At 37.5% G+C, this 22,371-nt stretch overlaps 2 protein-coding genes across 2 annotated transcripts in view; one reads left to right on the top strand and one right to left on the bottom strand.

Annotated features, from left to right (window-relative positions):
- Positions 1–19,406, bottom strand: part of smap2 (small ArfGAP2) — a 33,308-nt gene extending 13,902 nt beyond the window's left edge. The window contains exon 1 of the mRNA XM_024298230.2: positions 18,807–19,406. Within this exon, the coding sequence (XP_024153998.1) occupies positions 18,807–18,909 (103 nt within the window). The 5' untranslated portion in view covers positions 18,910–19,406. The remainder of the gene's footprint in view (positions 1–18,806) is intronic.
- Positions 19,407–19,569: 163 nt separating this feature from the next.
- Positions 19,570–22,371, top strand: part of trappc3 (trafficking protein particle complex 3) — a 7,202-nt gene continuing 4,400 nt past the window's right edge. The window contains exons 1-3 of the mRNA XM_024298236.2: positions 19,570–19,761; positions 20,448–20,545; positions 21,313–21,412. Of these exons, the coding sequence (XP_024154004.1) occupies positions 19,720–19,761; positions 20,448–20,545; positions 21,313–21,412 (240 nt within the window). The 5' untranslated portion in view covers positions 19,570–19,719. The remainder of the gene's footprint in view (positions 19,762–20,447; positions 20,546–21,312; positions 21,413–22,371) is intronic.

Below are 22,371 nucleotides of genomic sequence, written 5' to 3'. Positions count from 1 at the left end.
ATAAGGAAAATGAAGCTCAAAATTGCAGTTCAGAGTAAATAGGCGATGTATCGGTGTCAGTATCAGTATCGGCTGATATTTATCGGTATTGGTCCAATATGAAAAAATCCACTGATATTGTTCTGACCATTTTCAGATACACTTTATTTTGTTTAGAATTAGGGCTGCCATGATTAATCGATTAGTTACGACTACGCCAACTATTAGAATAATCGGTGATTAGTTGACTATTAAAGTAATCGTTTGTGGAAGCCCTTTTTGAATAGATCAAGGATCTGCAACCTGTAGCTCCAGAGGCTCTTTATCTCTCCATGGTGGCTCCTTGGTCAAACATAAAATAAGTCATGGACACTGCTGACCCAGCCATGTCGACCGTTTGAGTCAGCAGCTCCCTACTAAGGGCTGCCTAACCAAAACTACTTAAAGAAAACAAATAAACAAAGCCCACAAACTAAGACTGCCAAGATCCAACCCCAAACTAAAATAACAAAACCCAGCAGTGAAAGACTGCTGAGGACAAGAAAGGAAAAAGAACAAAAGAAAAGAAAAATTAAAATAGCTTTTTTTTAAAAGTAAGGATTACTTAATTAGCATTTATTCAATTTAGACTAGTTAATTTTATAAATTGATGGCTGAGGTGCACATAGATAATAATTTATTTTGTTTAAATATTTTTGCTTTTGTTTGTTCCAAAAAATTGACATAATTCCTATTTATTATTTTAAAAAAAGAAGGTCGTGAATGCAAATCCAAATTTCTTAAAGGCTAAAGTAAGACCATGAGGCTCTTTCTAGGTTTTGATCTATGAAGGGCTCTTTTCCTGTTACAGGTTGCTGACCCCTGGAATAGACCCTTGGCCTTGAGAAGCTTTTGCTCACAGTCAGTCAGTAATTGTTCTGACTGTCATCAGGTATATGTATTTTTGTTAAGGATACATGTTGTTTCTAATATTCCTGGTAATGATAAGTTTGTCTTACATTTATGTCTAATACTCAGTAAATGGTCTAAATTTCTTTCAAAGTTTTAAAGTGATACATGTTCCTAAGAGATCACATACTGTAAGTTAAAGTGGTCAAGAACAATGTGATTGTACAGTAAAAGAAAAAAGTTGAGCATTTCTAATAAAGAAACAAAAAGAAAATCTAAACTTTTAGACATTTTAAATATCGGTTTTGGCAAATATTGGTATCGCCTGCAGTTGCAAGCGAAATATCTTTATCGGCTGGAAAAATATCCATCCCTAGTACTGGGTATTACTCTGTTCAAATCATTCTGAATCAAGAGCAGACAAAAAAAATGCAGTTTGAAAAACACTGTATTTGTGTGTAGAAAATACACACAAGCTCTAATGAACTACTGCAGGTCTACAGAAACTGTCCAAGAAAATGACAAAAGTTTTTAAAAAGTTTTTTAAATAAATCAAAAGATGATTGGAGTGGGTCTTTAAAAGTTCACTGTGCAGCAGCAGATCCTTCATGTTCTTTGTATTGTCAGATAAGACTTCCATTGATTGGATTTGTTCATCCAGCAAATCCCAAAGATGCTCAGCTATATTGATGTCTGAAAAAGCCCAATACAACGTCTCAAAGACGGGCTAAAGCACAGAGACGATACACAAGGACGTCAAAACTCATACACGGATACATAGACTCCCTCACGGAGGAATCACCACCTCAGAATACCCATCAACATCGTCTTTGTCCTTCGGTTGCTCCCTTTAGGGGTCGCCACGGCGAATCATCCGCCTCCTTCTAACTCTGTCCTCTGCATCAACCTCGCTAACACCAACCACCCTTGAGTCCTCATTTGCACAAACATGCCGTCGACTGCTGTGCTCACTAGCATATTAAAACTAGCAGTACAAGGTATTTCGTTGTTGACAAAGTACTTTTTAATATTCAAGGTTTTTATGTGTCTAAAATGTTTCTTTCGGGTAATAAAATTAGGGGTCCTCAACCTCCAGGCCGCTTGGTGTTGGGGCACAGACAGGAAAAAAATGCATACACCAATCAGGGGTCCCCAACCTTTGGTGCAGGGTCCGGTCCACCACCAGGATGCAGACCGGTACCGGTACTCTAACCCAGTTTACGTTGGGGACCCATGATTTAATGGGAACAGCCAGCAAGTCAAAAAACGACAAAAAACTCAAAGTGACATAGAAGGGGCCCGAACCATACGTCCGTGTATGACAGGTTGGGACTTAGAATGTGTAGCCAAACTTGCAGTTACAGGAATGAACAGGAATGCCATGACACTTATATTAGTAGCATGTACATATGACAAAATGCTAACAGCAAAGCAAAATCAAGCTAACCTCACAACCATGAAAAAAAATATTCTGATATCAAATAAATACTTCCAGGTTCCAATTAGTTAAATCAAAGAGCAATTATGTATTTTATTGGCAGGTCATTTCAGCTGTGACAATATTTTCAAATAGTCACGCTTATTCATCAACTTACCCTCAAGTACTTCATTGTGAAAGTGATTGGTTGATGTTTACTCATGGTGAAACCACAGTTCTCCACCTTCAAAAGGCTCTCAGTGGGTGTTAATACGCTAACATGAGAGCTAACTAGCATAATGAGCCAAATCCGGACTTAAGTAGATATTTACTGTGACACATCGCAGCACCTTTTTGGTTCCAATCAATTCACCAGCAGTATTAGGACTCTCAGCAACAAAGCACACCTCCACACACTTTAAACGGAAATAGCCGGAAGAGAGTAGGAGACACAGATGTCTAAAAAAGGAAAGAGAGACCAAAGAAAGACAGTGAGAAGCTGGGGGCATTTAAGCTAGCATTTCTTTTCTGCTCTGTGATGGTGGCCAACAAACTCTATTTTTATGTCATCAGAACAAAAACTGATCTGGTAAATAAATGCATCCAAAGTGTTTGAAGGGGCAAAGAACTTAAAATGAAAGGGTTTGAAGAGGAGATAGATGAGTCACTCTGACCAAAGTGAGTTTGTGTGTGTTTGATAAACATGGAGGCTAAAGCACATGAGAGGTGGAGAAGAAAGACAAGTGCTTTGTTTCATCACCAGGTGGATTTCAGCTGCACAAAGAAGTCACATTTAAAGGTTTGAAATGAAAGTTTTCCATCATTAATAAAGAAGGTAAAAAAGGTCAAACATTATTTAAATCAAAGTTTGCTTAAATAGAGAAAATAATCTGCCACTGAGCTAAAATGGTTACCAAAAATAATTGTTTTAAGAAAAAATAATAGTCGCTATGTTTACACCGGCCTCTGCAACGCACGTCCAAGCAACCGCTTCTGATAAAAAGTCTATGTGAACGCGCTTTTATGGGTGTTTCAGGGTTTCGTGATCAAAACTCTCACATTGATAGGTAAATTTTTAAGTCTGTACAAAACGTGAATGGGTATTGAAAGCGAAACCTTTCAAATTTGAAAAATCAGGGACTTGGATTTGGTAGTGGTGTATGGATTTAAATTCACAAAAGTGCACACTGATTGAAAATTAATCAGAGGAGAAATCAATAATCGCAGTTTGTATACTCCCAATGACACCAAGGCCGAATCCAAATTCTTCCCCTCCCTAGCCCCACATTTAGCCCTCCAAACTGAGAAATATGGAAAAATACTGGTTATGTCCCACCCTTATCCCTAACTACTAAAAAACTATGTAGTGCCCTGGATTTTAAAAGCAATTCTGACACAATGCTCACTACTTTTCCTTTGCTTTCCTAAATGTCGGATATGACGTCATCAATTTCATGAAGTAAAAATCAAATCAATACGAACATTTTACGACGTCTATTTGTGACTCCACTGTGTTCTGATGATGAAAATGTTGATGGTTTATTAAAAAATCTAATTTAAACATTTTTTTTTCTTTTTGGGGGGAAAACATTTCCGCATTGTTATCTTTATCCACTAATGTAGTGAGCATCAACACATGCTAGCTTTTCGCAAAGACCTCTGGGAAATTTCGAGTGGATTTTGGAATGGTAGATTCGGAGAGCACTAGAAAATAGCGAATGCACTATGTAATGAGTGGGGAAGAAATTCAGACATAGCCAGTTTCTTCCAATTCTGACATCACTACTATGTGGTGACGTCATCAATAGTCGCCAGTCATCTACGTAACTGCCAGCGCTCTGAAAATACATAACAACATCGGTTTTATAACTTTAAGAAGTTGTGCAAAGACCAAAAGTCATTACTTGTATTTAAATGTATTGTGCTTCATAACACACCCACATAAAGAAATGCGTTTCTCCTTTGCGGCACAGCACGACTCGGACCATTCTCGCGGCACAGGGAGGCACAGTCAAAAATTAAAAAAAAATAAAAACTTGGACACCAATACCCCGCTAAATGCTACAACAAATGGAGAGGTAGGGGATTTGGCCCAAGTCTTAAATCAGAATAAAGTTTTGAAAGCAAAATTGTAAGAAACTAAGACAATTTTTCTTAAGGCAAGGGTCTTTTCTGTCATGGTCTCTAAGCCTGGTCTCCTGTGTTTGGGTCTCTATCCGCCACTTCTGACAGAATGCTCTGACCACCTTGGACCCAGCAGGGGGACTAGTCCACGGCACGTCACATCTGATGGGATTTCCTGCTGCCATATTCGAGTCACGTCACACCATGTCCGCCAATCCTGTTCCTGTGGAGGGTCGCCGGGGCCGCCCCTTCATGTTTATAGCTCCTGGGGACAGTCACTGGAACTGCTTATCTTCACGACTATTCCTAAGGAGGGTTTCTGATACCCATCACATCCGTCTGGCTGCTGGAACCCTAAATGTTTTCTGGACTACCTCTTGTTTTGATCTTCCATGCTCCATCCTCCTGGGGTTTTGGGGCATCTGGGATCTGCCTCTTTTGGGAGGGGTACTGTAAGTGTTCTTTGGCTTTATTTAGTTTGTTTTTTGGTTCTCAGTGTCCTTGTCAGTCACACCAGTTCCAGGTTAGTCATTATTCACAGCTGTTTTCGTTTCAGTTAATTGCCCTAAGCCTATTTAAGCGTCTGGTTTTCAGTTCATACTTGTAAGGTCACCTGCTCCACTGTGTCACCATTTTGATCTCCTTGGGTATTTATCATGTTTTGGTTAATTTATTAAATGGTTTAAGTTACTGTCACTAAGCCTGGTCTCCTGTGTTTGGGTCCTTCATCCGGCATAAGATTTAGTTTTTTCAGTGTACCTCACAAAATGAAACATCCAACATTACATAAATGAGAATTATTTAATCTCTAACTCTTAAAACTTTTAGTTAAGCTAAAACTAATTCCAAAACATCTCAACTTCTTTTGTTTTCCACGCATAGTTGGCAATTCACACGGACACGCTTGCTCCTGCTCATGCCTAGTGACGTACACGTCTGCAGGAGCAGGTGCATGTGGCTCATTAGCCTATATCCCACAAGGATAAACGTTCTCTCTGCATGCACTGAGGTAATCCTCAGAGCCTCGGTCATCAGCCGTTCCTGCTCCTCCTCCAAGCATTGTGCCGGCCTAGGCACAAGAAATGTCTGGAAGCCCCAAAGCTATTCAGTGACCTATTGGCAGATGGATTGCTATTGATAATTTATTAACATACACCCACCATCTGTTATATCCATGCAAAAATCTTTTACTGTGCAGGTGAGGGCTATAAAGGAAAAAACACATCAAAAAGGAAGCAAAAACTATTTTAAAACTTTTTTTTTAATGTACTATGTAATATCATTGAGTTAATACATTAAACTCCTAAGGAAAATATATATTTTTTTAAATCCCCTTTTTGTAAAGGTTTGATGTCTGAGCATGTTTACCACAACTTTTCATCACTTTTCTATATTAAATGGCGCAAGTAAGTAGACATAAGAGTTTCAAGTAATGTTTTTCCATTTGTGCTTCAGCTGCTGCAGCGTTTGAGGCCTCACTTGTCAGGTTTGTTTCTACAAACACAAACCGCATTTCTTTGGCCTTAGTTTTGGCTTTAAAACTTTGTGATGGCGGACGCCCACTCTGTTTCTTAAGCAAAACTTAAAAATGTTTCTTCATGGTAAATATGCATTTTTTGCTATATTTAAATTTAGTTTGTAGCCAGTGCACTGTCTGCAGGTAAATTAAAAAAAAAGTAGACTTAAGAAACATAACTTGAGAAATACTGAAATTGAAGCAGACTTTAGCTTCGTTTGCACCTTAGATGAAGAGACAAGCTGGCTGAACAGTTGTGGAGCTAAATTGGGGACAATATTATTTGAAACCCATATAAAACAATTTGAAAAAAATATTGGTGTTTGGCCAAAAAAATATGTAAATGTCATAAACTTTTTTCTACTCTAAAATAAACGTAATTATTTTCAGCTTCAAATGTTCTGTTTCTTAGGTTTCAAAACTCAAAGTTTCTATTTTTTTTCAATTAAAATTTGTTTTTACTTTGAACTCTTTCTTTTCTTCAGTTATGAATCTGAAAGTTTCAGTTTCAAAACTTTTTGGCCCCTTTGTCACGTGTGATTGGTCCTTCGTGTTAGCCCCGCCCCAATGGGCCACAACGGGGCCAAAAGTTTTGAAACCTGAAATTTTCAGATTCGAAAACGGAAAAAAAAGAAGAGTTAAAAGTGCAAAAAAGATTAGAAACTGTTAAAAAAAAGTTTTGAAACTGAAATTTTGAGTTTTGAAATGTAAAAAACAGTATATTTGAAGCTCAAAATATAAATTTTTTTTGGAATAGCAAATTAAATTTTTGGGGGGCAAACACCAATATTTTTTCAAGTTGTTTTTTTGGGTTTCAAATAATATTGGCCCAATTTAGCTCCTTAAACACTTTTAGTAACATGTCTCTTATTTTTGAAGCATTTCCTGATCTCTGCTTTTTATTACTTTTTACAAGAGTTTTTATTTTAATAGTTTGCATAAAACATCAGTATTCAAACTAGAGGTGTGAATTGGCAAGAACCGGGCGATACAATACGTATCCCAATACATGTCTCACGAAACTTTTCTTATTACGATAGATACCCAAGACTGTACTAGAACCGTTTTTCACTTTTTTTTTTTATTTTGACTTAGAAAAAAAACATACCTGAATATTAATACACTAAGCACAGTTTCATTTCAGTACCAATTCCAAGTAAAAACTAAGTAGTACATGTCTCATAACAACAATAACTGCAAGACTGACTGAACATTTAACACACGCTGGTTTTTGAGAGGTCTTGTTGTTTTGGTCGCGATGTAGAGCTGCTCAAAGAGGCTCGGTGTGCTGCCAACCAGCTATTGGGGGTTTAGCTGGGAAACAAAAGTAAGAACCTGAAGGAAACTCATAAATACATAAATATCGTCTTGTCAGCATTTTAAATCGATACAAGTATCGCCAAATGAAATATTGTGATTAAATCGCCAAATGAATATTCCCTACACCCCTAATTTGAACAGGAACGGTTAAGTAGTCCAGCCTCTTTAATAATTTAGAACATTTGAATTTAACTGATAAAAATGTTATTTATTGAACAAAATGCTCTAAAGTTGTGGCAGCAACATATATTTTAGGTATAACTTTGAGCTATCCTTCAGGTTTAAAATGTACATTTTTGGAAAATATTTCATGCTTTATTTCAGTGCCTTTAAAAGACAGAAAGATTTTTAGAAGCAAATCCAAGTATTTGTTTAAACATTACAGTTGACATTTTGGGGGGGTTTTGGGGGTGATATTGGAAACCTATTTTAAAATGTCACTCGACTCTTTTGTAATGACGAATGTACCTGCAAATGCAATGATATGTGATAACCACATGCACCCCAGAAAACCTTCAAACTGTGGGTTTTGCTGCAGTTTTTTTTACATTTCTAATCATTTTTAGAGCTTCTTTAGAGTTTAAAGACTGCTTATTTAAGGGCCCCTTAAGTTGCTTTGTACAGTGGTGCAACTGTATTAGAGGCTAACTGTACTTTTCCCACTGTGCCAACTGTTCCTTTGTACCAACTCCTAAACTCCTTTTCAGCCGATGAAGGAAACAGCCAATCAGCTTCTCGTTTTAAGAGAAATCCCTGCTGGGCTGTGATTGGATGAGATTAAAGGGGCGTGAGCAGAGGCAAAGGACTCCTGGTGGAGGTTGCAGCAGAGGAGAAAGCGTGACCTCGCCAGGTGAAATCTCCACGGCAACCAAGTACGTAAACAAGAGCACAATTGAGCCAATAAAAGGGCTTTGATGGCAGCTAAAACCTACACACAAACGAGCAGACGTGCAAACACCAACAGTATGCACCTGCCTCATCCTCTTATCTCTGCACGTTTATTTTTACCACAGTGCTTTGTAATAAAACTGTTACTTTTAGGGGAAGCGGTTTCAGAGAGACAGGAAGTTTGGAAAGCACCACCGCTGCTGTATGAGAGCTGAGGTGATTGGCAATAAGCTGAGGTAAACACATTGCACCCATACATCCCACCACTTCTTCTTCTTCTTTCTCCTCGATGACGGCGATCAAAAGCACATGAACACAAACAAGATTAGACCAAACGTCACTGCGAGGCATATGGTTAAACGCTGGCCTTGATGAAGGCAAATAGAAGTACTAAAGATGTGAGGAACGACTCTTTAGGTCAAACACCTGCCTCCTTCCAAGACCACAGAATTTATTAGATAATATAAAGAGGCCATAAATTAGATTTGTTAGGGATATTTCAGCAAATTTAGAGGCTTTTGTTGCTTTATTTGGACAAACTCTAATGAAAATTGTGTGTTTTTTAATGTGTTTCGAGGACACGTATTAGGTAAATTAATCACAAAATAGCATTTCTGAGTATTTCTTTAATACTTTAATCTTGAGAATCAGATTAAAAAAGTGCAGTTGAAAAAGAACATATTTGTGAGATAGAAAATACACCTGGTGGACTACAAGCCCCCTGCTCTGATCGGATATTTCATTTATTCTTTAGCACTTTATATTTCACTTGTATCATTCCGGATAAATACTCCACTATGTCTACATGTCATGAAAAGATCACAAAATGTTATTCCCGGAAAACGAAGCAGAAAACGGCAGCAGCTCAAGCAGAAGGCTAACATAAACAATTCAGTCAAGCTACTAGATGATCACAGATTCAGACTGTGATCAATAACTCTTTTTAAAACACTTTAAAGTGACAGCAGGTGTCTCTACTGGTTTGTCCTAACACAAACAACAACCTCTAAAGGCATTTTGACAGAAAAAGACAGTATTTTTGCTTGTGTTTAATGTGAAGCTCTATGTGCTACACAGCAGCTGCTAACTGCTACATGCTAGCGCAGTGATTTAACTCCTTAGGACCCGAGCTGTCCTTTGATATGGCTTAAAAAGAAGCACATCTTAAAAAACAAACAAAAAAAAACGAATAAATGAAAACTAATAATGATATCAGCTATTCATGAACACTCATCATCAAATTTTATGCTAAAACAAAGTTGTAATTTATTTTTAAGAATTTTAAATGAGGACAGGAATCACATTTGGTCAAAAATGTTCAATAGCTCTAAAGATATTAAAGCCACTAAACTTTCTCACATGACTAATTATCGCTTATATAACAAGAAAATAGTTAATTTTTTCCTTGTTTATATTTGCCCTATTTTTAATTATTTTTTAAAGCTACTTCACACAAGTGTTCTATTTAAGTTTTTAATGCTAAAAGAATGTTAATGAAATATAAATAAGGGACAACACAAATCCGTTTATTCAATTTGTTCGTGCTGCAAAAGTATCGGATCTGGACTCGGTATCGGCAAATCCATAAAATCGAAACACTCAGAATCAGATCGGGGACAAAAAAACCTGATCGGGACATCCCTAGTTGTCATGGTAGATTGGTCAAAGTTACAGTAAAGTTGCGATGAAAATGTAACGTTGCAAGGTGAGCAAAAGATCTCGGGTTTGCATGAATTTGTGCTAATAGTTGGGATCACGAAATCCTGGAGGGACTGACTTATGTGAAACGTTTAAATTCGAAGGAGCTCCGGGAATTTCCCAGGAGAGAAGCCAAGCTGCATGAGCATGCAGCCCCTCCGCTACGGCCACACACAGGTGTGCACACACTCACAGGTGCGCACACACTCACAGGTGCGCACACACTCACAGCGAGCCTGCATGAGGACATGTCATAAGCTCTGCATTTCTACAGGCCGTGTCAAACCGACTTTTTTATTTTCTGCACCGACGAACATGTTGACGAGTTTGAATCATTTTTTAACTGATTCACAGAGAATCTTTACATCCTTAAGGATGAACAAAGGTTTTGGGAAAGCTTTATTACTTATAGCATATCATACATTTCAACTTGATTTAAAGTCTATCAAATGTAAGTTAACTTGTATTGATATCTCCCTAAAAGGTGACCCAAACTGTGCATTAGTCATGACAAGTACAAGTTAGACCCTGAGATCACCAGACTTTGAGCCCATCCAAACTAAATATTGTACTGTGTTTGTCCTCCTGCTGTTTTCTAATAATTAACCTGGGGGGGTGTTTCATAAATCAATAAAAGATCACGAGCTCCCGTCTCCATTACCGACGTCCCTATCGCTTTGTGTTACCAGAATCTCCTTATTAGATCAGCAGTTTCTGAATGAATGAATTCATGTATTACATGACGCTGATATCCAATCAAACCGCTTTGATTTCAAACACAGAATAAGCGTAGCTGTAGCTAATTGGATCTAAAGCCTAATTACAACATTTCTTCATGAATCATGCACCAGTGAGGGTGTAACGGTTCATCTAGAAAACGAATTGTGGCTTGATGGCTTGTTTACATGGAGCACAAGGCCTGCATGTCACATCTGGTCAGGGATTCCATCATCACATTTGATGTTCTCATTAGTTTCAGTTTGAAATATATCAAGGTGAATTCAGTAAAAACTGCTGATGATCATACAGATGAGTGCAGATGTCCCTATTTTAATCATTGACTATAAGTTTTCCTTCCAGGAAGTTTCAACCTTAAAAAATCTTCTGTTTTCTGATGTTCTCTGATGGTAATCAATAAGTACTACTTGTTACATGACTTGAATCAGTTCTGAAATAATGTGATAATACATTTTCATTATAAACAAAAAGACATGTATCTTTTTTACTTGATAAATGATCTGCACAAGTATTAATAAATTTAATGGTAACTATGTTCAAAAAAAGGTTATGTAAAACACAATAGGGGTGGAATTGTATACATTTCATTTTTCTTGTTCTCTAGTTCCAGCAATGAATCAAACTTTACTTGACAATCATTATATTTTACAGATGCATGTGTGTGTGGTGTATGTATACATTTACATTCATGATTAGGAGCTACTATAATGTTAGGAGGATAGCATCCTTTTCTTTAGTTTTCTCTTTTTTTAAATCAATTTAGGAATAATATTCTTGATTTTTTTAATTGTGTTTTCCTTTGTTTTTGCTGAAAATGCTTGAAATAAACCAAATCAATCAATCAACTAATTAGACACTGTTACATTACAGTACATTTATTTGGGCTCATCTGTGGTAACAGTCTGGATGCTTCATCTATGCTCCAGAGCTCACAGTATGGGTGTAGAGGAAAATCAATCTGGCGATATATTGTGAGACTTCATTTGGGAAAAGGCTTCAATCTGCTAACACAGTGATATTTGATTGATTATTTTTAAGGGTCCTTCATGTTTTACTTTTGTTTTCCACCTAAACCCTCGACCAGTAGTTGGCAGCACAGCACACTGAACCTCTGTGAGCAGCTCTACACCGAACCAAAACAAGATCTCGCGAGAACCAGCAGATAAGTGTTCAGTCAGCCTCGTGGTTTTTGTTGCTATGAGAGCTTCAGCTTAAAAATAATAGTGAACAATCGTTCTGGTATAGTCTTGGGATATATCGTGATAGGTATCATATTGTGTGGCCCGTATCGTGATACGTATTGTATCGCCAGACTCTAGCCTACACCCTTATCTCACAGTGTCTCTGCTTCTTACATGTTTTTCATGATGCCAAAGAGCCAAGAGAAAACCTACCAGAAAACTTTATTAAAGTCAGGAAAGTTTGAAAAAATGATTGCACAGATGTGTGCCATGTGGACATTATGGTAAATGATGTTTCTTGATGTAATTGGCATTTAAGGATTGAGAATCTCATCTTGGCGTGGTTCCTTCAGCTCTGCTGAGCTGTGACCTGTAATTCATGCTGGAGCAGTTGACTGTGAAGCACCTTAGATGAGAATCAGATCCCCAAATCTGAAGACATGAATCTCAGGCAGAGAAAGATTGAGCCAAGAAGAAGTCCATAGAATGTGCTATATGCATTGACTGTATATGAGAAGTGGAGTGAGTGACCCCTCCCCCATGACATTCTTAAGAAGAAGGGCCCGTTGGCTCAAAGAAGCAAAAACCCTAGACTTCCATTGAGGTACAAACGGCTATTACTTAATCATTATATTCGTTATTCGTCAGAATAACCATCCTCGTTCTCGTAAGCTTTTCAAATTCTAATCTACGTGCCTCAACTCATTTTTAGCATGAACAAATAGTTAGAATCCCAGAAATCAGGTAATGGAGGTGAGCTTCCTCGTATGGTGTTTCTCAGAAAATAGATCATAGCGTGGCCATCATGGAGGAGCTCAGAGTGGAGCTGCTTCTCCTTCAAGAGGAGCCCTTAAACATCCTGGGGAGATTAGATTTTTCTGCAAATTCCTCAGTGTTCTCCTGGACACACAGGAAATGGTGCTAAGAAACCTATATCTATGCATCCTTGCATAGATATAGGTTTCTTATATGGACCGTTTCCACTGCGACCCAAAACTGGATAAGTGTTAAGATGTAGTCACTACTGCTCTTATGGTTGAATATAAAGTGTCTGCGGACAAAAAAATAAATAGGTAAACCTGTATAGGGCGCACGGGTGACCCACACAAAATATCAAGGTAGTAGACCATTCAGTGAACTTGTAAAGCAAAAATGTTCATGCACATTTGTCCTTCGGATATGCTGCTGCCCACAGATTGAAGCAAACACTTATGCGACACACACCGTACAGTATTTCCTGGACTATAAGTCACGTTTTTTTCAGAGATTGGCCACTGATGGGACTTATACTCAGGAGCGATTTTTTTAAGACTTTTTGCGATTTTTTTAAAACATAAATAGGCTCAAATTATGATTATTTAAATGCTATTTCACGATTTCAATTTTTTCATGATTTCTTAAAAATAAATTCAAATTGACAAAAAAGAATTATAATGATTTTAGATGAAAGAAGTAAACACATTTGTAACAAATATTTATATTTATTCAAATTTTAATTTCAAATGTATTAAAAGTAGGGGTTTAATGGATCACAAAACTCACGGTTCGGATCGTGTCACGGTCTTAGGGTCATGGTTGGGATCATTTTTCTGATCAGTAAAAAGTAAAAAAAAAATTAAAAAAAACAGCAAAAAACAAGATAAAAGCTAAATATATATTTGGAAATGCTTCAAATTTTAATTTCAATAAGCACATAAAGTACTTTACACACAATAATTATATCATCAAAACATTTGCTCATTGAGGCCTATTTGTTAAACGAAACATATTTAAACTTTGAACACAAACAACATGCTAAAACATGTAGTTTCTGATTACATTTACGTGTTTTTTGACCAAATCTACAAAATCTGAGAGAAAAAAAATTGCTTAAAAATAGTGTGGAAAATATCAAATCTGTCTGGGGTTCCCTTAAAATACAAATGTTCTCGTCCCACCCCCTAATGTCCAAATTAAAGGATTAATGAAACAGTGATAAATGTTTTTTTTTTTGTATTAATTGTTTTATTGAAACTAACTATGGGAACATTTAAATATTTAAAATAATTATCTGTAAAACGTGACACTCCCATGCTCACTTTTCCTGGTGATTTTTGGTATCTTTGCTTTGCCATACCATCGTCCCCTGACGGCACCAGCGAGTTTGTTATGGAGCAGCGTCTTTCTCCTGTGCGGGACAGCTGCTCCTCCTCATTGGGAGATTCTTTGAATCCATAAATGGAAACGTGTCGAGAAAAGCTTTTGCAGGAAGCTCCTCCTACATCCGGCGGGAGCTTCAGGTGAAAATACTTTAAGATAACCGTGAAGCAGTTACTTAAGGGCTCGTAAAAAAAAAAAAAAAAAAAAAAAAGACGATTTTCATGAATTTGACACGAACTCCATTTGATGTGAATGGACAGTTGATTTATATTATGCTAGCATGAGGTGTGCGCACGTACGGGGTGCGGTGGACCGCGGTATACACATGTGCCAGTCAACAAGCTTTTGCCTTCTCGCTCTTGCAGTTTTTCGGAGAAGATCGTGATAAAACAATCTCTCAAAAATGAAACATTGTTAGCTTTGAAGATCGTAAGACGGTTTTACACTGTCATATCGCCCACCCCTAGCTCAAATATTTGTTATTTTCGCCACTAACAACCGGTTAGCTTTAAGTGGTTGTTTCCCACTAACAACCACTAGAGGGCGGTGTCGGTTTGTGTATCAGTATTTGCTGCCGTCTGCTGACAGAAACGCAGAAGAAGAAGTTCTGTTCAAAACAAACATGGCTGCAACTTATACTCCAAAGCGACTTATAGTCCGTAAAATACGGTACTTCCCGATACTGTTACGTCCCCAATGGGCACACATGCCTCAAGTCTAGGGGAAAATGAAAAAGGGGACAATAACATAAAAGCTGGACACCAAGTAAGATTAAAAATAACAGTTGATTAAATAAAACCCTGTGTCCTGAAATGGAAGAGCAAAATTAAATAATTAGTGTGCTGGTTCAAACAAAAAGAAAAAACAAAGGGAATTGGAATCTTGGCCAAACATAAAATAAGTCAGGGAGACTGCTGAGCCAGCCATGTCGACCGTCGGAGTCAGCAGGTCCCTGTGAAGGGCTGCCTAACCAAAATCTACCTAAAGAAAACAAATAAACAAAGCCTGCAAGACAAGACTACCAAGGTCCAACCCCAAACTAACATAAGAAAACCCAGTAATGTAAGATGAAGGGGGTCAGGGTCAGGGTCAGGGTCAACCTCAACCTCAACCTCAACCTCAACCTCAACCTCAACCTCAACCTCAACCTCAACCTCAACCTCAACCTCAACCTCAACCTCAACCTCCACCTCCACCTCCACCTCCACCTCAACCTCAACCTGCCTTGGTGTGGCCTTCTCTGTCTTAAATAGCCAGCAGGTACCAATCAAGGAACATTGGCCACACCTGCCAGGTGAACAGACTGACACGATGGAATAAGGTGCAGGAGCAGGACGTAACACTTACTCTATTATCATTACATTCCTTAACATAGCCATTTGAGCATCAATGGATCTAAAAGACACACCAATGGGTCTATAACTCTCTACAACCCTTTAGGGCCCAAAACCAGCAACACCTGTACGGGTCAGCCAACTTCCAGGTAATAGCAGCTTTTGTAGAGACAACAGTCATTTAAAATAGTCAACATTTTCTAGTCCATCTGTAAAAAAACAAAAAGTGAAATGATCAAATCTGACCCAACTTCCTCCTGGTGAATGCAGGGAACTCCTCCAAAAACACTGTAAATCTAGATATGTAGTCATGGTTTTGATCTCTATTTGTCCACAGAAACACTTGTGTCATCACAACCTCACACTGACAAAGTGGTGAGACAGATATCAGTGCACACATCTTTTCTTTTTTTCTGTTTGTGATAGAAACCAAGGAAGGTCAAAGCTGGATGTGTAGAAAAAAAAACACACACAAATAAACATTAGGCACACTAATAGACTGGAATCATTTGGACTAAAGTTACCTTGCACTAGAGGTCAAAAAACCCTTTTATGGGCATTTGTATGTTTTTGCAACAGCTCCTATTTGTATTGACAAATCTATTTTTATGCCACACAACCTTGTCCACAAGAGAAAGGAAAAATTAGCTCAGGTTTTCTCATCGGACCTCAGTTTAAGAAGTACAAAATAGATGTAGGCTACAGCAACAAAATCTTAGTTTTACTCTAAGAGGTGCATCAGTCAGCATCAACGCAGACGCAGTTTTAAAGACATGTAACTCAGGAAAAATGACTCTGAAAACATTGTTGTTGCATAATCCCGGCATGTCTGAGTAAATGACAGCCCGCAGTGATTTCCATGAATTGTGGGCCTTCTCTGTGGGCGTTCCATAAATGACAAGCCGCTGCAGAGCTGAAGTATTTCTCTGACAAAGTGTGAGGCAATTTCATTCATTTCGATAGAAGATAAGGTAGAAAGCAAACATATGTATAACCCTTAGCATGAAAGAACATGTTTCTATAAGCTTGAAAATATCACAAAAATGATAGCTAGATTTTAGCAATTTTAGCATATGGTGTTCACACTGGACTGTCGCAACTCCAAACTAGCTCATGTTCACAGATGGAGGAGGCCTCATGTGAAATGTCAAAGCGGTAAAAATCTGGTGAATCTGGCTCCAGACTTTTTCTTTCACAGCTCTATTCCGATATCCAAAAAAAGATATAATAGACATAATAGATATAATAATATACACTTTTGTGCAACATTTCTGAAATCAGTAATACTCTGTCTTTGACAAGCATTTCAGTGTTAACAATAGTAGACATAAGAAGCAGTGCCACTACTTACTGCAAAATTGTTGTAAACAACAGAACAAAAATTTTAATCCAACAGCCAGTCTTGCATGCGCCCCCTGTCTACATCTGGAGGAACGTCTCACCAAACAATGACGAATATAATGTTTTACAGCCTCTTGAAACGAAAATAAAAGATTGATACTTCATGAGAACCCATCAAGAATCAATTGCAGGACTAAATGTCACAATATATCGCAATATTGATGTTGTGGCACACCCCTAATACTGCAATGGTGATAAATTTTCGATATATTGTGCAGGTCTATCAACTAGTGGCCAGTTGGGCAGCAAAGCATGGGAACTTGGAGACACTGGTGCTTCAGCTCTGTGTTTGGTGCCAAAATACCAATGTTTACCCACCAATATGGTGAAATAACTGATGACACCAGCCTCTTTGGGACAGTAAACCCAAATCACTCTAACCTGATCTATGCTTTTATCTCTTCCATGGAGGATTCGTCCAATACTGAAATAAACCAATTCAGCCTTGTTTTTGTTCACACAGATATCAGCATAATAACTGATCAATGCAGAACAGACTTTATTGAATATCAGTATTGAACTGAATTGATGGGAAAGTGTAGTGTCGCGTCCTTACAGCCTTTACGATGACATTGTCAGCACGATGCTAAATTTAAGAAGAATTTATTATTTATTGTTTTAGTACAGTATACAGGGCTATAGTATAAGCCAGGGGTGTCAAACTCAATCCCACAGAAAAATCCAAAATCCAAAACACACTATAGGTCGTGGGCCAAACAGAATAAACATTTATTGAATATTCTAAAACAAAATTTTTAAAACTTTAGAACCATAATTCTATAACATAATTATGTACTAGATATATCGCATTACCTACGATAATGCTAGTGTGAATGCTGTAAGCTGAATTTGGCCACAGAAGATGCTAGTGGTGATAGCTGAAGATGCTGAAATTGATAGCTAAAAACGCTGAAGCTACTAGCTAAAATCACTGAAGCTAATAGCTGAAAACGCTGAAGCTGATAGCCAGCTAAAATTAGCTAAATGCTAAATTAGAAAAAAAGGAAAACTTAGGTTAGCAGCACAGTTATCATGTAGCTGAAAAAAGCTAAACTTCAAAATAGCCCCAAAAACCAAAAAGATAAAAGCCTGAATTAGCCAAAACAGTGGGCATGAAGCTGAAATATTAGCTAAACTCCAACATAGCCTTAATTTTTTTTTAAATCCTGAATTAGCCAAAACAGCTAGCATGTAACTTAAATATTAAACTCCAAATAGCCAAAAAAAAAAAAAAAAACTTAAAAGAAAAAGTCTGAATGAGCCAAAACAGCTAGCATGTAGTTCAAATATGAGCTAAACTAAAAAAAAAGCCTAAAAAATGTTACTGAATGCCAAAACAGTCCAAAAAGCTAGCACAATGCTAATTTTTAAAACTTTAAAACCGTACTTTTTTACATAAATAAAGGTAGGAATATTATTCTAGAATAAATCAACTTAAACCTTAAATAACTTTCAACATTTTTGCTCTCTTTAAAAATATATTTTGTCAACATTATAGAAGTTAATAAGCAAAAGATAACATCAAGCCAGGATAACAATAAAATAAAATGATCTGGAGGGCCGGATAGAATAACCCTTGGGGCCGGATCCGGCCCCCGGGCCTTGACTTTGACACATGTGGTAAAAGCCAAGGTTTTGTTACTTGCTTATTAGCAAATTAAAAAAAAAGATTGTTGTTGTGTAATACACAAATTATATGTGGAACTGAACCAAGGCCGGAAACAAATCTCAGGGAAAGGGAATCATCACATCTCCAGTATAGACATATCTTTATCCAGCAGGAACAATCTGTTCAGGGCGACTGAAAGTCAGCACATGTCTGCATCTGTCTGACTATACTCCAGTTTCCTACTGGGGTTCGAGAAATTCTCCATCAAGGATTCCACTCTTTGGTGTTATTAGTATTTTTATCTATTGGTACTCAGTAACATGAGCATTCCTCTCACCATAAACACCAGGACATGATCCCATTTGCGTGTTTTTGGCATGATGTAACCGCATGCTTCTCCAGTGTGAGGATGTGGCCCCGTCATAGTACAACCTAATTGGTCGAGAACCGGTGCATGCAATGCAGCATTTCCCGGTGTAGTAAGCGACCAAGAAGATATACTCCTGCTTTGGTTGATGAGATGAGGCTGAAAGGGAAAAAAGAAATAAAGAAAAGGGGGAAATTAATTACCCACCTTTGGACTCGCAATCAGCGCAGAATTTGTTCTCTTCCAGCGCCAGTAAAGAGTTGAGGACAGCTTGGTATCTGTCAACGTCTTTCACAGATTTGCCCATCATCGCTGCGCCGTAGTCTCCACAGCCCGCCTTTACCGTCCGCGTGCCGGCTGCTTTCTATAGACCTTTTACCTCGTAAGCAGCAAATGCGATGCACTCCCTTCTTCCTCTTCTTCCTCCTCCTCGACGGGGAGTGCAATGAGTTTGTTTGACAATGAGGAGATGCGAGCCGCTCAGCCAACCAGCACGCGGGTTATTGAAAGCGCATGCACCCCAGCCTGCACAGGAAGCACCATGTGATTTCCAGGAGTCGACTTTGAAGCACATCTGTAATCTATCTGACTCTCTGTGGCTTTTTCTTTCTCGCTTACAGGCACACACACTCCCGCGCGCACTCATGCGCGCGCCCACGCTCTCCAAATGTTGTGCACACGCTGCCATCTTGTGGCCATTTACCAAACTGCATGAACAGTCTACTTTTTAGTACCACAAGAGGGCGCTGTTTATTGAAGGTGTAGCCGGAACTAAGCCGTGCAGAAAATTTATGTATTCTTTCAAAGTAATATTTTTAATCACACACTTTTATATTGATAAATAAATATAATGAAGAAAAAAAAATCAAAAAGTGTATTTTCTTGAGTGTTACAAAATGCATTGAAAGGGTTTCTTTTCTTTCAGCAACTTCCGCTTTTAGAAGAAGAACATTTACTTTGAAGGGTACCGGAAGTTGAATGTTTAAAGTCTGGTTAGCTTTCCGTTTGTGGAAGTGTATGTCTCGGCAGGCGACAACGAAAACTAATACTCAGCCAGAATCAAATAAATAAAGGATTAATCTCGAGTCGCCGCGAGCGTAAGCCTGTAACGCTGCCCACAATGTCCAGGCAATCCAACCGAACAACAGACAGCAAAAAGATGGTAGGCGGCCCCGACGGAATTAAAAACAGTGCTAGCTAGCTAAACTAGCAAAGTGCTAACTGTCAAGTTTGACTTGCTAAATAGTTATATGAAATCTACCAGCTTGTTTTAAATTGTCGTTAATGTGAAGAAGTCATCTACAAATTGTTGAATTTATTATATTAAACGTCTGTTTTATTCATTGCTAACCTAAAGAGGAAATGTAGTTTGATGTGTTTACAAATGCTAGCTACCTGTCTCGGTTTTTAATGCAGCTCTTCTCTAGTTTTGCGTGTGTTTAATTTGCTTTATTAAAAATAAAAAGTTAGCAATAATTATTTTGCAGTATAAATATACCGTATATAGTGTTTTAGTATTGTTCATCGCTGTCTATAGGTTAGCATAATGGCAGGTGAAAGGAAAAATAATCTGAGCTCTAAAATACTTGTTTTACAAATCATGTTTTAATTCTTTAATTTTTTTATTTTGGTTTCATGTTTGGACTAATGTTAACTTTGTCTCTGCAGCAGGTTTTATTAATTAAGAGTGCCAATTAAAGCTACATGTGAATTGATTTTGATTTGATTTAGTCGTTTATTTCAAGCATTAGAAACTCTGTCTCAGATTAGTCTATTTATAATAATAGAAATGCACCACAAATAAACTTAGTATCTGATTATCTTGTTGTTTCCTTTAATTTCCTGTAGAACTCTGAGCTGTTTACGTTAACTTATGGGGCCCTGGTGAGCCAGCTCTGTAAAGACTATGAGAACGACGAGGAAGTCAATAAACAGTTGGACAAAATGTAAGTACACTTTCTGAAAACCTTTTCATACAATGTGCAGCTGTGCAAATGCACTTGTCACAAAAATAGAGGATTTTTTTTTAAGTTTCTTTTAGGCAAGTTTGACTTTTTTATTGTTTACATCGTTGTTCAAAATATGATATCATTCCGTCAAGGCAAAACCATCTGACAGTTGTAAAATTACTTTAAAATCCAGCAGTGAAAAAACAGAAATATCAACATTAATCGTCAAAAAGTTTATTTATGTAGTTTTTGTTAGAAGGGCATAAGCATGCATCATTTTATTTTATTGTAATTAGTGTAACAGGTTTGAACAGCTGTTGTTACAAGATCTAAACTTAAATTCCTTTAGTTATTAACACTGTTTTGCATCAATTTTCAATCAACCCTTCATTGCTATGAAGAAAAGTGTGCTCATAAGATGGAAATAGACACTACTCTCTTTGAATAAAGTTCTATTTTTTTTCTTTTTAAGGGAGCCCTTAAGCCTAAATCAAAACAAGGAGTTGTTTTTACTTTGTATCAAAAACCTGCTTCTCGATCTGCAAAATACCCTCCACATGGTTAAAGATATTTGGATATATGTGTTTAGGAAAAGCTTCTGTTTTTATCTGTCCTTTATATTATTCAATATAATTCTTGAACCTCAAAATCTCCTGAGAGATTCATACTTTCATCCTAAACCTTTGAGATGTTCCACATTCGTGTTTTTCCCCTCAAGGTTAGGTTTCGTCTGTCTGTTTTCATTCTTTCCCTCTCTTTCACAGGGGTTATAACATCGGAGTGCGTCTGATAGAAGACTTTCTGGCTCGCTCCAGCGTTGGTCGGTGTCAGGATTTCCGAGAAACAGCTGATGTCATCGCTAAGGTAACGGAAAGGTTACGGAGGAAGCAGAAAGTTGATATCTGCTCAGATGGAAGGAGAAAAATGGGAAGAAGAGGAAAAGTTCTGAGTAAAGAACACGGGATGGATGAAAAGGCAGGAGATTGGAGATTATAGATTGAGACTAATATGGTCAGAAATGGTTACATATTTAGAATGGAAAAAAATATCAATATGGGGCCAAATTTTTATTGTAAAGGATATAATATAACCTAATATATCTCTGATGTGTCAATGTTATTTGAAGAAGTATTTTTGCTATTTTACTTTTTTTTTTTTTATTCAACATTTTTTTCAATAATTGCAAAAAGAATGCTGGGAAATATTGGGGCATTTTTCAGTTGGTTAGACAGAGGATATAAAACGTAATCAAGTTTCAAAGCACAATTCCTGTCTTCCAGAGGCAAATATTGTGAGATTATCTTGTCTTTTTTTTTTAAAGACTATTTTGTAATAAATCTTATTTAATATATATATATATATAATCTCATTTCATCCAGACATGAGCATCTGACAGCAATTTGACACAATTTAAAGATACAACAATGTTCATAATAAGAATGATTATAATTTAAAACAATAGTTTTCTAAAATGTTATTCTCTGCAGTGCAGAGTGTCATTAAATAGCTGTTCAGGTCAGCCAAGACTTTGGCTGGACATTTAGACTACGATCACATATCTTAACATGTCACCCTGCGGCGACCTATATACAAGTTTTGCAGCAAATTAGGGAGGTGGCTGCCAAAGTTTCAAGACAAAGTAAACTGGACCAACCGGATAATGTTTTTGGCAGGAGAGTGACAAGCAGGTGACAGGAAGGCAGCAGTGCAATGACTGATTTGAGGGTGTCCCAAATCTTCTTTTCCTTTTCGGCTTTTCCCTTCAGGGGTCGCCACAGCGAATCAGTTTCCTCCATCTAAGCCTGTCTTCAGCATCCTCCACT

Source organism: Oryzias melastigma, linkage group LG11 (assembly GCF_002922805.2).
Source record: "Oryzias melastigma strain HK-1 linkage group LG11, ASM292280v2, whole genome shotgun sequence".
In the NCBI taxonomy this organism is placed as follows: Eukaryota; Metazoa; Chordata; class Actinopteri; order Beloniformes; family Adrianichthyidae; genus Oryzias; species Oryzias melastigma.
Note: the sequence above shows the minus strand (reverse complement) of the source record. Positions and strands in the feature narration are given on the sequence as shown.